The sequence below is a fragment of the Cucurbita maxima genome, unplaced genomic scaffold (assembly GCF_002738345.1).
Source record: "Cucurbita maxima cultivar Rimu unplaced genomic scaffold, Cmax_1.0 Cma_Scf00003, whole genome shotgun sequence".
Lineage (NCBI taxonomy): Eukaryota > Viridiplantae > Streptophyta > Magnoliopsida > Cucurbitales > Cucurbitaceae > Cucurbita > Cucurbita maxima.
Window position 1 is genome coordinate 3,151,796 of NW_019272019.1, and position 17,171 is coordinate 3,168,966.

At 37.7% G+C, this 17,171-nt stretch overlaps 2 protein-coding genes across 4 annotated transcripts; both read right to left on the bottom strand.

Annotated features, from left to right (window-relative positions):
- Positions 1-494: 494 nt before the first annotated feature.
- LOC111476904 (probable beta-1,3-galactosyltransferase 14) lies at positions 495-4,644 on the bottom strand. The gene is made up of 7 exons (XM_023120770.1): positions 4,124-4,644; positions 3,557-3,709; positions 3,403-3,485; positions 3,217-3,316; positions 1,972-2,085; positions 1,396-1,538; positions 495-893 (listed from the first exon to the last, which is right to left on the bottom strand). Exons 1-7 carry the CDS (start codon positions 4,486-4,488, stop codon positions 802-804), a joined length of 1,050 nt encoding a protein of 349 aa, XP_022976538.1. The 5' UTR covers positions 4,489-4,644; the 3' UTR covers positions 495-801.
- A 1,120-nt stretch (positions 4,645-5,764) lies between these two features.
- LOC111476816 (increased DNA methylation 1) lies at positions 5,765-14,672 on the bottom strand. 3 transcript variants are annotated; one of them, XM_023120632.1, is made up of 9 exons: positions 14,345-14,672; positions 10,847-13,796; positions 10,565-10,688; positions 9,260-9,342; positions 8,906-9,147; positions 7,444-7,530; positions 6,890-6,989; positions 6,549-6,753; positions 5,765-6,473 (listed from the first exon to the last, which is right to left on the bottom strand). In XM_023120632.1, the coding sequence occupies exons 2-9, from the start codon at positions 13,715-13,717 to the stop codon at positions 6,046-6,048; spliced, it is 4,140 nt and encodes a 1,379-aa protein (XP_022976400.1). In that variant the 5' UTR covers positions 13,718-13,796; positions 14,345-14,672; the 3' UTR covers positions 5,765-6,045. The 3 variants fall into 3 exon arrangements, with proteins under 3 accessions (XP_022976400.1, XP_022976401.1, XP_022976399.1); XM_023120633.1 differs by having other exon boundaries at positions 5,765-6,461; positions 14,175-14,672; XM_023120631.1 differs by having other exon boundaries at positions 14,175-14,672.
- Between the last annotated feature and the right edge of the window lie 2,499 nt (positions 14,673-17,171).

Genomic DNA, 17,171 nt, shown 5'->3' on the forward strand with positions numbered 1-17,171 from the left:
AAATATTGAATATTTAAATTTAAAAATCAAATACAATTCCCACTCCAATTTAATATAAATGACCCTAAAAAAGGGGCAATGGAGGCATAATTTTGTATATAGAATGAGCAAATGATTGAGCTCATCATTAAGCAGACCTCTTATTTCCACTTGGTTGCCTTGAGTTGCACTCTCCATTCAACTTCGACATTAATGATTTCCAAATCCATTAAGATATTGGTTGCTTTCTACATTGAAAAGATTACCCTTTGGTTGCCCTATTGTATCCACCGCTATCAGATATTATCTTCTCTTTGAGCTTTTCCTTTCGAGCTTCCTCTCAAGATTTTTAAAACGTGTCTGCTAGAAAGAGATTTCCACACCCATATAAAGAATGTTTCGTTCCCCTCTCCAATCGATGTGAGATCCCACAATAGCCTTGTTCCTAAGCCACAAGTCATCACTTGAACCTGAACCTCGAACCATTTTGTTCATTCTCTTTGTAACTCTATAAATAAATGCAATGGTAAAGTTCAATCTACTTCACAGAAAGTAAGTTACAAAATGGGTTTCAGAAGGTGGGCAAAGTGAATGAAAGAATGAAATGATGCCTAAAGAACTAATCTGTTCATATACTATTGCTTTCTTTCTAAACCCACCCACTGGAACCAGGAAGAATATGCAATCAAATCAGATAGATATCTTTTCTAAAAATACACGTTCAGAAGATTAAAGGGGGTGAAATTAACGTTATATGGTTGGGAGACTTAACAGAAAACTCCCTGGCGGGCGCTGCTCGACTCCCGTGAGAAACGGGGATTCTCATGCATCATCATCAGACGCTGAAGTAGGGCTCTTTGTACAGCTTTCTTGATTGTGAAGTTCCAGCAATTTCTTTTCTGGATTACATAGTCCTGAAGAATAAAAACATTGATTTTACAGGACAATATTTTCAGAAACCAGCTCAAACTTCTAGTTCATCAAGGCATGCAGAAAATTTACACTATCTAACAATTCTCATCCAATGGTGTAATGATTGATATTGCATTGCAAATAAGCCAATGTTAAATGTCACAGTATAAATTGTCTTTCAAGTTTCACTTGAAAAGTTAGCATTTGATTTGAAAATGTAAAGATCTATCGAATTGATATCCAAGATACTGTTCAAGTTAGCGTACAAGCACCTCAATTATTCTCACCAGACAACTTTTCAATTCCTACCATATTTGGTTGCTAGAAAAACTTGTAGGATATATCCTCGGTAGGTCATCACCGAGGCTTATACTCATTTCCTCTAAGCCATTAATTATTACGTTAGTTCTTATCGACAACTAAGACGACTTATAGTGGTTAGCACAAGTTGCTGGATGATGACAGTATGGTGTTTGATATAGTGGTTAGCACAACAATACCAACCTGAACACTTGGGAATATCCCATACTGCAATAGATGTTGGCGTACAGTCTGGTTCACAGAGTGCTTTTTCGTTCTCGTGATTAACATTCATAGCAAGCATCCAAGCGCCAATTGTTACATCCTCATTGCTGAACATCCGGAAACTACAATTTTCATGAAATTGGACACATTATATACAACACAGAGATTGAAACAGACAACAACAAACCAAAATATCAAACTACTCTCTTTTCAATATCACGACTTGCTTTCTCAGTGACAACCACACAAATGAGAATTTCCATGCGCAGAGAATTTTAGAAATCGTAAATTACCATGGCACGTTTTACTCAAAAATTGCAGACGAACGGAAAAAGAAGAGAGACCAATGCAAGAAGATCAATTTCGACACTAGTATGGTTGATAAAACTTGGAAAGCAATCAACTCAAAGATCTCCATGACAAGTACAGACCAGTAAACTTTGTATTCAGAGTATTACGGAAGCTGGAGATGGGTTTAAAGAACGAAATGAAAATAGGTAACCTCAACACTTGAAGTCCACAAAAAGGTTGAAAGCTTTAGAGAAATAAACTTGCCTATTGTTTTTAAGAGCAACCAAGCTTGCAACAACATCCGCAGAAAGGATATATATTGGACCATAGGCATGAAAAAAATACTCATTCCCAAGCAAAGGAGACAGTGGCTCGTACCTGCAAAAATCAATCAGTATGGACATGTTACTAATCAAACAAAATGGAAGTAATCAATAGGAATCAGCAAAACTCAAATGAAATCTGGAATCCATTGGATAAAAGATGATACGATACCTCTTGCAGTGTTATAAACTATATTAATTTTGGTACATATGCACCATTTTCTCTTGGCTATTGAATGTTATATGTTACTATTACCAACTTACCATTAACACTAGCATACACATCAAGAAATTTAATCAGTAAATTTTTAGTCTACAGCAAAAAGATTCTGATCTATTGTTCTCAAATGGAAGTTATGATCAATCGGAATATTGTTTCCCTCCTATTTTAGCACTTCAGTCCTAGTTTACAGAACAATTTCCTCCTAATCAAATGGCTTAGGGGCTTCCTTCCTGTGGAACAAGATAAATTGTGGCATAACATTCTTGCTAGTACAATTGCTCAGACGTGGTTGAAGTACGGTAATTATAGTTAAAAAGGTCGGTAAGTGCTTGGGGTATTCCACAGTACCACTTCCTCTATCAAACCAAAAATCCATACGGGTGTTGTACTAGTCTTTAAGCTGAAAAATCGAAGAAGGATCAGATTTTGGATCTCTACACAGTCTCTGTGTGAATCTTCTCCAGCATTATTAAGTTTTAGCACAAAAAAATGCCTGATAATGTCTGGGGCAGTGCTCTTATGGGATGGTCCCTTTCATTTAGATATCAGGATAACATTTAGGCTCTTGCTAGTTCATAATTTTTTGTTTGCCTCCCCTCTCCCACCTACCTATTCCATGAGGAGTTTTGTGACCCCAACACCAGTGAATTCCATCCCGAGGTTGAAGGCTCGAAACTTGAACCTCAGCTATAATCACACCGAAAGTCTTGAATCTAACCAACAACACTATGGTGCATGCTTCCCTCTCTTAAACCTTAAGATTTTTAAGTTAACCTAAAATCAAACCAAAGAACAATATATTTGAACTTCCATTATTAGCTTCACACTAATTTCATTGAATGCAGCAGCAATATATTAACAAATAACACATGGGAAAGAAGAGCTGATCTGCTCAGATAAAGAAGTATAGAACACAACAAAATTAGTAAGGTTACATAGAAAAGACCAACAAAAAGAACAGACCATTTCAACTTAGGATCTGTGAAAACTGGGCCTTTTTTCATGCAGCCAATGTAAGTTTGAGGGTGTGAGCGTTCTTTAGCCAGTAGAAGTGAAAGGCGATCTAGCAAGATGGAACCAACTGTATCAAATTCTAAAGATATCATAGTGATCTGCAAATAAAGAATCCGTTTCAAAAAATGAAGTTACCTGGCCTTAAATATATATCATCATCGGCTTTGACGTAAAACTCAGAATCATATAGTGCATATGCAGCTTTAAAGAATGCTAACCTATAATTTAAGAATAAAAGATCAGTCATGCCAAAGTAAAGGGAATCAAATTTTCGCTCGTTCATACTAACGTTTTATAAGGTAGCTTACTATACTCTTCTTCAATATCCAATAGCACAAAATCGTCGTACTCTGCTACCTCCTTTTTGAGTTCCAACATTTTCTCCTTGTCACTTGTCTTTCCAATTATAAACCTGAAAGCTAAGCCAGTGGCTTCTTCCAAACTGGGAGCCACCACTGATGTCAGTGCATAAATTACTACTAGCACAACTATGAATCCAATGAAATACCATATCATTCCCAGAAAGTTGCATCCTGCTAAGTGCATGAATATCCAGAGTTACAAGAAAATCTTGAGCACAAAAGCAAATAGGATCGTTTCTCATCAACAGAACACGGAAAATTTCGATAATGCTGAACTGAGTTTGAAACAGCGTGTGGTGTGTACTAACTTAATGCTATTGCCCAAATCAAGAAAATACAAATACAAGCATAAAGAATTATACAACATTCATCTAGATTCAATTCCCAGGATCCAGATCAGCGCAAGCCTACGAATTCTAGTACAAAATGCCAACCAAGATTCAAAAAACATCCATACTCAACAATTTGAATCACGAACAAGATAGAAACGATACCGTTGAAGCCCTTCCCGATCAGAAGGCAACCATGTCTTCCTCAAAGATCGCCGCCGACCAGCAGATGCAAACCCAGTTTGGATCCCCACAAACCCCATCACTTTATAGCGCTTCACATCGCTACCAGTTCCTCCAGCACCACCACCAGAACCGGCCGCTCTGTCCCAAACAACTTTGACAGTCGTCGGCACACGGTTGGAACAACTATATCCGAGGCGAGGAGTGAAAAAAGAGGTCAGTCCGAAGATGAAACCGGAAATGCCGAAGAGGAGACAAGAGCAGAGAAGGAGCACCGATGATCTGCAAGAGTAGAATGGAGAAGAGGACGAGTGGCGCGCGTGAAAGAGCTTAGTCGAGGAAGGCATGGCGTGAACCTAAGCGTTGAAGAAAGCCCGAATTGAGCTTCGGATTACATCGAATCGAAAGAAAAACGAAGAAGATGAATCATTTTTCTGTGACAGTTTCAGTTTCAGAGACAGATTCCGACTCGGTGGAACTCGAAAGGGTCCCTCTGGTTTTCGGTTGCGGGCGGGGGAAGTGACCTCGATTTTCCTTTTTTATTTTTATTTTTTTTAGTAAAAAATAAGATAATTGATGTAATACTAATTAACCAATATTTTTTTTTTTTAATTTCATAAATTTTATTCCATAAAATTAATGAGTTAAATGAAGGGTGAGTCTCTCTTATTAAATATAAAAATTAAATTTTGTTCTTAATAAATTAAAACTTACCCTAAACTAAAATTTTAATTTTTATAATAGTATTATTTTTAATCAATTTCAACGTAGTTAAATTAGTTTAAAATATTATAGAAATAATAATTATTTTAAATGCATAGATCTTTTTTATTTCATTTTTATAATTATGGAAGAGTTTCTTAAGGTAAATCACGAGCATCAAGCATATGTTATGCCTTGACACGAAGAAAAGGGTAACATGTAACAACCAAGTCTATCACTGCAAATATTGTTCGTTTTGGCCCGTTATATATCGTTGTCAATCTCACGATTCTAAAACGCGTCTACTAAGGAGAGGTTGAGACATAAGCAAGATAGAGACATCAGAATAGACATGAAGAACAAAGATAGGCTTGTTGAAGAGTCGGGTAGGGCCCCGGGCCTTAATCTCAAAAGTCAGAGTTTCGAAAGGAATTTGGGAGGACGACCTTGCTGCAAAGAGACAGCCAAGTTCGAGTGGGGGAGAGTCGAATGAATAGGTCTCTCACCTTATAAAGGTGCTCCAACATGCGAGCACACGTGTATTCCTTGAGCCATCACCTTGCGCCCTTCCTCTCCAACCGAAGTAGGATCTCACAATCCCCCCCAACGTCCGCTAGGGAGAGGTTCCACAGCCTCATAAGGAATATTTGCTTGGGAGAGGTTCCACACCCTCATAAGGAATGTTTCATTCCTCTCTCCAACCGATCTCCAACCGATATGGAATCTCACAACCCACCTCCTTGAGGGTCCAACATCTTCATTGGCACACCGCCCAATGTCTGGCTCTGATACCATTTGTAACGGTTCAAACCCACCGCTAGCCAATATTATCCGTACTAAAAAAAAAAAAAAAAAAAAAAAAAAAAAAAAAAAAAAAAAAAAAAAAAAAAAAAAAATCAATGAAAGGTTTAAGTAAGCATATGCAAGGAAAACAGTTTTGTTTATATAGGATGATCAGATTTGATCTCTCTTAATGATGATGCTGTTTTCAAGCTACAAAAAGATATGCTTCATCATACATACATACATACATACATACATACATAACCTGATGATCCTATCCTACCTTCAAAAAAACCAAACTTGGTCATTCACTCCCCATCTTAGAAAATTCATGTTCACTGGACAGCTTTCAAAAATGGTCCTGCAAACTCCTTTCCTCTTTTAACTCTACTCCTCTCTCTCTCTCTCTAACCTTGTTTTTACCTAAAAGTTTGAACACCAGGTTCTACAAATCCCGTCATACCGACTGCACGAACTCCATCCCAGCTCTTTCCTTCTGAAAGCTGAACGTCACGTTCCGTGCCAACGACTTCTACTTCTAACGATTCATTCCCCTCGTGGATGTGTGTTTCGCTTGCTGCACCAACTTCGTCAGTGCAACACTTTCCATCAGATTGTTCTTGTACAGACTGAATAGATTTCTGTCCTGAACAAGTATCCATTTCATTTGTTGTTGTCGATGGACTCATCGGAGCTGGATTCCCTTCGCAATCGTCCATCGTCTTTTCACCATTCTGTTCTTGCAATTCTTGATACATTAAACGTTTCATTTCCGTTCTAGAACATGCTTTTTCAGAATCACATTCTTGTTTCGAATCGGTGTCGAGTTGTACTCCTGAACGAATTCCTGGTTTAGTTGATTCGTTCGAGTTAAATTAATATAGCAGATGAGAGTCTAGTATGGGGAACAAATGACACTTGCCTTGTGTTGTCTCTGTATTTTGGCCACTTACATACAAGGCCTTTTTTAGTAGTAATGTTCCAGGAAACACCATCAAATTGAACCTGTGAAGACTATGTTTCTCATCATCTTCCACAGGTATGAACCCAAAACCTTCAGTCCATGTCTCTACTAGACTAGGAATTGCAGCTATCACAAGCTTTTTCACCTTAAAAGACAATAGCATCTAGAACGCCCACAAAAATAACGACGTAAGGAGACTTCGACAGAAGTGTTACGACCAGCATGAATATGAACTTTCAAACAACTAAGTGACCAGAGAAGACCCGAAAAGCATCGCAATAGCGGACCAGGAAAAATACCTCTTCTATAGCATTCAGTAGGCGCCTACACATTCCCTGGCGACGATATTTACTACACGTTGCAATCAGGGGCATCTCGGCCAGTTCTGATCCATGTACCCTGCAACAAGAAAGTCCGAATAAAAGTGGAGAATATCTACATGTATAATTGTAATAGATCACAAACAGTTAGAACCGTCTAATCCAATACCGAAAATGCTCTTCGAGAAAGCAATAAAAAGTACAAGCTCAAAAAGTTACTAGTTACTACTAAGCCATCAAGAATCACACAACAAAATCGACACAATTTTGTCTTTTTTTAATATCCCCGAATGTTCGGAAAGCTTGGAAAGCTTGAGCACACCTCAAATATTCTCATAGGGCTGTTTGTAGTTCCTACTAGTATCTATTAGTATCTATTAGTAAGCTATTCAAGGTAGGCAATCCATTCAAGCTAGTTATAGCCCGTAGTCTAATATGTCAATAATCGTAGGCTAATGGTACAAGCAATAACCCTCTTCAAGCCTGGTAGCATGGTGGTTAATATTGTTATAAAAAGGAATAATTTAGGGTACCTGATAGAAGCTACACATAGCAGCACATCATCTTTCTCTAGTATTACGGTGTAAAATCCATGAAAGTCGAGACGAGGAAAACTAGACCTGCACATCACATCAGACAACAGAAAGAATTTTTGTATAGCTATTTCTGTGAATGATTTAACAGATGAGGAACCAGAAAACTGCCAACCAAAACAGGTACTTGGCTAGGCAATAGCAACTTAAATGAAACTATTGAGTTATAAACATATTCATTGTCTTAAACACTTGCCACAAAATTTAACAAATGAAATAATAAAGAAAGAAAGGGTTCTCAAGGCTTCACCCACTTTCTGGCCAATATATATATATAAACGACCTTTCTTTGAGAGAAAATGAAAGAATACACAAGGATCCAAAAGGTCAAGCCTTCAAAAGGGACCCCAGTAAAGAAGGGCTCCAATTGTGCAAGATCCTAACAGACCAACTAATGAAGGCAACTTTCTCTAAAGCCGATCAATAGTGTTAACTCGTCCGTGTAAAGCCCATCAGATAAAAGAACTTAACCTTTGTTGGAACCTTAATCTTCTGTTGAGCAGAAAGAAAATTCCTAACAGGAGAAGGGACCATCAAACAACGAAAGAATGAACTGCAGAGAGGGTTAAGACTCCAAAAACACACATACCTCCTCCCAAGCCTAAACTCCACTCCCATCAAAGATAAGAGAGTCATAACATCTGCCGACGATGGAAACCGAACACAAAGAAAAAAGAGCTCCCATACTAGACCAAAGTTTCAACCACAACGATTTTTTGAGGATAAATGATAAAAGATGAGGAAACGTAGTGCAGAAGGTTCGACCTCCTACACACTCATCCTCCCAAAAATAAGTTTCCTTACCATCCCCCCTGCACAATGCAGAGGGATCTATCTTCTACTCTTTGTGGGGGTGTTGGATAAACTCAAGGCCAAAATGGCAAAATAAAGAAACATATTCCCATTTCTAAAGGAGACGGGCTCACTTTGGGTCAATTAGTTCTTCCTTACTGTTTCTCTCTTTTCAAAGTCCCTACAAAATTCCTTGGACCCATGGATTGTATTTGTGAGATCCCACGTCGGTTGGGAAGGAGAACGAAGCATTCTTTATAAGGGTGTAGAAACCTCTCCCTATCAGATGCGTTTTAGAAAACCTTGAGGGGTGATCCAAAAGAAAAAGCCCAAAGAGGACAATATCTACTAGCGTTGGGCTTGGGCGTTAAAGTATTAGAACTTCATTTGGAATGTTGCTTGAGCTGTTAAAGGTGGGCCTTGTTGGTTTCCTCTAGTTTCAGGCCGTCTTTGAGTAGAATCTTTGAAAGAGGGGAATAACGCTTCTCCTTGCTTGGTTTTGGCGGTTTATTCACAACGAAAATGCTCTTTGTACAAAGGTATTTCCCACGGTGCTCCATTCAATATAAAAAGTAAGTTTCTTATCAAGAAAGAAAAAGAAGGTACTAACTTCCAGCTGTACACCAGATGTGGTATCATATCAATTCCTGTTCTTGGATCTACCATGGATAAAAAGCATTCCTCCATGATGGTAAGAGCCACTACTAATCTGGAATTGCACTCTGCCATCATAGCTAAGCGTGAGGTAGACAGAATTTTCTGTTCATTATGAATGCATCTAAGAAGCATCCATGAAAACCCGTTTGCAAACTGATTAATCAATCCAAGTCGTGATTGAAGACCAGCGTAAATCTGCGCACATCAGTGAACGACATTATGTAAACAATCAGAATCAGTAAAATCGACAATAGATGCTCACAACCAGGAAAAACTATGTAAATAAAGAAGAGTAATGCAAAAAGACCTTCTGGCAACTCGCGCTACAAAACCAAAGATGAGATCCTACTCCCGGATCGATGTCTTTTTGTTTCAGGCATTGCCCATGATCTGTTTAAACAATTATTTGTTAGAAGGATGAGATACCCCATGTTCAGGAGTTCCCTCATAAGAAGAACTCAAAGCTCAAACAGCCAACGATTAGATACTAAGATTATCATTGATGAGTCAATAGTGTTTCCACTACAAGGAAATTAAATGAAGTGTTTAGCCTATAAGAAAAATAGGATTTCACTGCTCTAAAAAATAACCTTAATAAAATTTATATGAAAAAAAGGAACATAGGGACCCCTTACAAAATAAATGAATTACAGGGTGAATTCATGCAGCAATTTTACCCTTCTTGCAGTTCTTTTGAGATATATGATTTACTACAGATATGAGGATTTTGAAGACAGGGCTCTATAATGGAGAGTCTATGATTCTTCTGCCAAGTTATGGTCTTAGGAGCAGAAGCAACGAGAAGTTCTCAAAGCATCTGTTCACCACTTGCATGCACCCTGCTAGACATTGTTAGGAACAAGAGACCTCCACAATGATATGATATGGTCCACTTTGAGCATAAGCTCTCTTGGGTTTGCTTTTGATTTCTCCTAAGGCCTCGGAGATAGTGTTCCTTATATACCTATTATTTTTCCCTTACTTAACCAATGTGAGACTTCAACAATCCTCCCCTCGAACAAAGTATCATTGACTCCCCCCTTAAATAGTCATTTATCCATCTAGCACTATCCAGTCGTTCTTTTCTCGGGAGCATATTGCTAGTCCAATAGAGTTCTACCACGGATCTTAACTATGACTACACCTTCGAGGTTCACAACTTCTTTGTTTAACAAATGAGGATTCTATTGACATGGCTAAGGGTATAGACCTCCACAATAGTATGATATTGTCCATTTGAAACACTGTGTGCGACAAACATGACAGTTTTCTGCTAGGATAAAGGCCGTAAACTGGTCATCGAATTTCAAGTTCCAAAAAGAGTAATTTATGTAATTAGGACCTAACTATGGTACTTGCAGCTCCTCTGCTTTTTGTTTGCCTCCTTTTAGCAGAAGACAATATGTATGCTGCCCTACAATAAACAAATTACAGCTCTACAAAATTCAACAATCTACCGTCTTAGGAACGCTTTGTCGATTTCTCAAGGAAATCCAGTAACGGATTATCCCTGCAGAAATCGGCATGCAAGATCAAAAAACATAAAGAAAAAAAAATTAATCAAATGCAATAAAAATAAACATAAACAGTTCTAGGTAGGCATAGGAATTACACTTTTGCTCGCACTGGGAACATTTTAGTGCATCAGAAGAACTTGAAGTCTCTTCATAATTCACCAGACCACCACATGTCCGGCAAGTACAGTTTAAACAATACCAGTTGCCTTCAGGGAGTTCCTAAAGTTTAAGAGTTATATAGACTTTTTATTGATTATAAAAATTATAGAAAACTGAAAATTAACCGATATCAAAAACCAGCAATCTCAAACTCAATCGCTTAAGAAGAAAAAAGTTACAATGAGATTCTTACACTTCGAAGGAATGTAGAGACAAACCTGAATTGACAAACAAGAATGATGGAATGTGGAGGGGCAATTATCACAGCATATTAGCTCTCCACCATCGCCACAAATCCCACATGAATCATCATTTCGATCATCTTCATCAACTTGAACTGTTCGGGTTTTACTTGTCCTTGTCTTATACTCAGTTGACCAGGCCTGAAGCTGGCACAACATGAAAGGCCTCCCAGAGTCCAAGAAAAGATTCAAACATGGGCGATTAAATTTGAAACCGGCATGACATTTAAATTCAGATATTGTGAGTAGCTCACTGCAGCAATTGCAGATGATGCCGTCTCCAGTGATTCTACCATATTTAACCACACTGTCATCCTTGGGGCTTTGGTATTGGATTATATCATTTGAGGATATAACCCCAGCATCTAGCAACCATGACAATACTGTTCTAGCCCCAATCGCATACCACTTGCCATCTTTATAATTCTTTTCCCCATTACCCAAGCTTCTTAGGAGTAACTTACAACTCCTCTTTTGACTTTTGCAGTTCATTTTTGCTCTAGATTTTAAGTATTTTCTTATATGGGAAAATCCGATAGCGCTTGAGTTGACATCTTTGTTTCTAATTATGGCCGAAACTAATAGGTCGTCATCTTCAATTTGACATTCATTCAATTTCTTCTTTCTGGTTTTTGAACCTCTAAGACTGTCAAATTTCTTTTTGAACTTTGAACCTTTCCTCTCAGAATGGCATGAAATAGGACTGAGAAACGAGCTCTTCTCATGACTGTCCACGTTTTTAGTATCAGCTATATGGGACTTCTGGTCTTCTATCATGTCCAACTGAGTGCAATCAGTTTTCTTTCCTGGAGTCGTACTCACAATATTGATCTGCGGTGGCAAGGTAGGGTTAATTTCAGATATCTTTTTACATTTTCGACGCCCTTTCTTCTTCAAAGTAGAATGTATGGCAGAAACTTTATTCTCTGTTTTGAACTTTGACGCTGAAAAGTGCAGCCCACCTTCTTCATTTTGTGTCGACTTCTCTACAACCCCTGAGGCACAAGAATGGGATAGGTCATCACTTGTATAGTTTGAATAGTCATTCAGAGATTCTTCCAAACTATTTTCCGCCTTATCATCGAGTGGGACTTCCACTTTTTTTTCTTCTCCTAGGGAACATGTTAGTACATTTTTCACCAATTCATTAGGCTTTTCAACTTGATTTTCAGAGCTGTGTTCATCCAAACAATGCAATGTACTATCCTCATCAGGAGATGTAGTGCCAGAAATTCTGACAACATTGTCTGAATTTCCAGATGGAACAGGACAGTCCGCCAGACATCTAGGTTTGCAAGTTAAATCCTCACTGTCTATCTTGCATCCAGTTTCATTGCAATGACTGCCCGTGCAATTTGGAACATTCGCCAAACTGGGGACATAATTAGACACCCTTGTCGAAAGTTTCATTGTTCCATCTTCTGTATGCCCGTAGTAATTCGAGAAAATTGTATCACAGGTTTGTTCATCAAAAGCACAATTGCCTCCATCAAGATCTTTTAACACGGCTTCTGTCAATGCACTCTTGGCAGATGGTGATTGTTCACGTAGCGGTGATGCACTTTTGTCAGCAGATAGACTACAAATACTACTATCTTCATTTGTTAATGTCACAAAAGTATCGGTCTTATTGTTCCCATTAACCCCAATACTACAAGTAGCTCTAACTAAATCTCCCTTCCTAAGTGTACCGATCTTTCGGTAAATGAACACAACTACCACATAGGGATCTAGAATAACCCAGCAATGAGCCAATGAAGTTGTACCTCCTAATTGATTCATTTCCTTCCCGACCTGTAACAACGTGTCAGAAAGATCAAACAAGAATTGATGAATGCCAGTCCATTCCTTGCTGCCAACTTCCTTAACGAAACTACATCTATCAGCAAAGAGGAGTTCACCACAAACCCTCCAAGCCTTGGAAAATTCACGAATCGTCCTTCCCTGGGGTGATCTATAAACTGTTTCCATATAACGCCTACAAGGTCTTTTGACCCTTTCGATAGACCATCCAGCTGCAATAAATAGGTGAACGACATGATAGTGGAGAAGAGGACGGGGATCTCTTTTCAAATCTGTCATCAACGAAGTGTCCAGTTCTGGACATTGAAGTTTCATTTGTCCTACCACCAGTTGTAGTGGAGATCCGAACTGCTCGTTATTAGAAGGACTTGCAACCAACAGCCTGGTCATGGAGCTCTCTTGGGAAACAGGCGAAGCACTAACTTTATCCACCATACTCGGTTCATCATTACCTTCTAAATTTAACGATGTTCGTTTGGAGGCATCGGGTTCACCCCGGTTACTGTCTCTTTCTACAAAGTGCTTTAGCAGATAGCAACTTGAAATAATACCCCGTCTAGACGATTCTACAATGTGAAACGTAAATGATTCAGAATCACAAACCTCAGCCGGACAGCAACTAGTGGAAACAGGTTCTCCTCTAATATCTGATGATTTCATAACCATAACTAGCTCAGGTACAGAATCAGAACGTTCATCAGGTGAACGTTTCATTCGTTTGACACATGCATTCTCATCATTTCCTTCCACTGGAATCCATTTGCATGGAAAACTATTAGGAGCAGAACTCGTCCTAATATTCTCAGTAGCATTGTAACATTCATCGAGCTTTATATTCCTCGAGTATAAATGACTGGACACCGTCGAGAGTTCACTACTTGAACATAAAGATGCATCATTAATCTTACAAAGCCCATGTTCATAACCAAATGCATCGCGAGGACACCTCTCATTGGAACGACTAGCACCGTTCCCAAAGAAAACTTCCTTAAAGATAATCTCTTCATTTGGAGATCCCTCAAAGCCATCATCCTGGAAATCCATAAGAATGGATCAGAAGCCTTCTTAAGCTAACAACCCTCACTTATCCACTTTATGTAAACACTACTTCAAAAGACAGGACCTGTAACATAAGAAATCAAACCTTACTTAAGAGCATTTAGATGAACAAGAATTGCTACTTAAATCAGCTCCAAAAGAAGGAATGCAAGCCACATATCATCGAACATTGAATGTGGATACAAGATAGTGAAAGCAATTGAAATGATATCAGTTTCTGTGTATAGGCCTACGTTCTTCGATCCTCAGCTTTTCAAATAGAATAGAATATAGAACGAAACGAACATGCATGAGCTGCCCATTTCCAGCAGGTACTTATGTCAAATTCTCTATTCTAAATCAAAGCAATTAACTCATAAATCATTCAACTACATTACCAGATTCCAGAAATCCGACAAACGAGAAGAACAGAACAAATATTTTTAAAAAACCCCGTTCATACCCATTTGCAGAAATCTCATACGGCCAATTGTCAAGAACCGCATGAATCTCATCTCTCCCCACATTCATCCATTTCTAGCTAAATCAAAAATGCATACAGCATCAACATGCAAATGGAATCAAGAATCGAATTAGGGTTAAGAGATTTCAAAATGGAAATGGGTATGGCACCGATTTGAGGGAAGTCGAAGGGAGAATCGGAGCAGCGATTTCCCTGCGCATCATCATCATCATCGTCGTCATCTGCAGTAGCTTCTTCAGGGTTGGTCACCGAGCCATGAAAGCAAGAAAGGTTTGAGAAAGGGAACAGTTCCCCCAAGTACAACAAATGGCAAATCCCATCCCTTTTCTCTCACCAAGACCGTTTCTTCTCGCCCCTTTTTATCTCTCTTCCGCCACTCGTGTTTTCCCCCCATTTTTGGGGATTATTTTATAAACCCCAAAGCTTTTGATTTCATCTTCATTCGCACTGAAACTCATTGGATTGACAAAACCCACCTCTTTATATTGTGAAATTGTAATGATTTTGGGTTTGATCGAATGATTTCGGGGTTCCTTTTTGGGTTTTTGATTATGATTATTATATCCAATCGGGAGTTTATCAAAACTATTGGAGATAATTGGATTCAATTATTTCATTTCCACCAAAATGCTTGATTTTCAAGGTTGAATGTTTCTTCTTCAAAATTGTCTCTAATTATTGGAAAAGGAAGAGAAAAAGGGCTGATTCTTTTCGAGAGATGGTAAAAGTTCTTCGTTATTGATGTTAAAATAATATCACAGCACTTTATATTACTCAAATTTTGAAGCTTTTTTACAACACCTAAAGTAAGAGGGGTGTGATCCATACTATTGGCATGAGTATCAGATCGAAAACCAGCTGTTTTTTTTTTTCATAGCCGTTGAACTGTAATCGTGTTAATATTTTGAATCAGCTTGAAACGTAACATTATTAGTAAATAAATTGGTTACATTTTTAGCCGTTAAATATTCAAATATTCACTCGTGTTGGAAATATAAACAATATTGTACCTGTTTTTCAATCATTTGATGCTGCTAAAAGCAAATAAGGACAAAACTACTGTTAATCAACGTCAATTTAAAAATAATCGGCCAAATAAGATATTTATTATCATTTAAGTGAGCCATGTACTTTACTTTCTATGTATGAACTAAAAATAATGAATAAATTAGAATTTTTTTCACGGTAGAAAAGATATTTATTGCTCTTTTCATTTTGTTTGTAATTTATTTAGTTACGTAAATGATTATAAATGAAGAATTTTTACCACCAAGTGGGATGGTTTTAGCAAATATTTGCATTGTATCAGAGCTAGATACTAGTGGTGTGCTAGCAAGAATGTTGGGCTCCCAAAATGGTCGATTATGAGATCAAACATTAATAAGTGTGTGGAAATTTCTCCCTAAAAGACGCGTTTTAAAATCGTGAGGTTGTAGACAATAGGGCTAAAACATATATATTTGCTAACAGTGAGTTTGGGTTGTTACAAATTGTATCATAAGCAGACATAGGCAGCTTACCACCAAGAACACAAATGGTGAGATCCCACATTGGTTGGAGAGGAGAACGAATCATTTCTTATAAGGGTATGGAAACCTCTCCCTAGTAGACATTTTTTAAAATCCTAAGCTTACTGCGATACGTAACCGTGATGCGGAGGGCGCCATACAGAGAAAAGGATCGGCGTCGGGGTTTAGCTCATGGCGGGTTCACTCAGAAGTGAAGGAGCCGTGGGCCGAAGCCTTGCACAGTTCAGATGGCACGAACGTCATCCTCGTACCCTTTATTGGACATTGGGCCCAATACCTTTTGGGCCTGATGCAACTAATTCAAGTCCGGCCCAATTTGTAAAGTTTGTTGGGCTAACGGTTTGAATAACTTTACTAATTTAATATTAATATTTTATTGTTATGAAACTTATATTAATTTGATAGAACTAAACTTATTTTAAAATGAGATACTTATATGGTTAATAATATTTATTTTAGAAGATTATATTTATAAATTATTACAATAGAAAAAAATGAAAATAAATTATATAATTTTATTTATTTATATTTATATTTAAAAAATGAACAATTATTAAAAAAAATTCAATCCCATTAATCATTCATTTGGATAAGTTAAAAAAACAATAATGTATTGAAAAATGTTAGTCCACAAGCAAATGAAAGCCTCTCACTTTCATTACAACCATACATAGTGATGACACAAAATTAGAGTTACTCTCCATCTCTCTATTTCTTCTATTCATTTGCACGTTTTCGATACAAATTCTTCGACCACAAATGTTTTCTTCGTGTTCTGGGGCTCCCTCGTCTTCTCTCGTCAATTGGGTTTTGACCTATACAATTGGTTCGAGAATGATATAGGCCCAAATAAAGCCCATTATCGTTCGTTGCTTGTAATGGATAAAATTTCTAGTGCTACGGTAGTATCAGAACTCTTCTATACTACCTGCATTAACGATTTGTCGTAAAAGAAGAATTTAAGAACGAAATGAATATGTACTATTTAGGGTTGGGATGAACTTTTGGAATCCCGACCAACCCAGATCATCTAACCAAACTATAAAAACTGGGTTGGGTTGAATTTTTGAAAAAACATAAAATTTGAATTGGTTTGCCCGTTGACATTTTTTTTGTTGGGTCAACCCAATCCAACTCTATTCTGTTTTTAAGATTATTATGAATATTAAGAATATTTGACATTTGTCACTGATGTTAGTGATGAGTTATAACTTTATGTGATTTAAGTATTAATGTAACATGTACGGTGGATAAATATGATTGTTTTAAATAATTAAAAAAAGAAGAACAACCCGACAATCCCACCCGAAAAATAGAAGGGTGAGTAGGGTTGGAATGTGAACTCTGTTCGGGTTGTTCGAGTTACCAATCCAACCAACTCAAAATCTTGAATTGGTCTAAAAGATTTGTATAATCGAACCGTGTACACCCACGACTAACTTTCTCT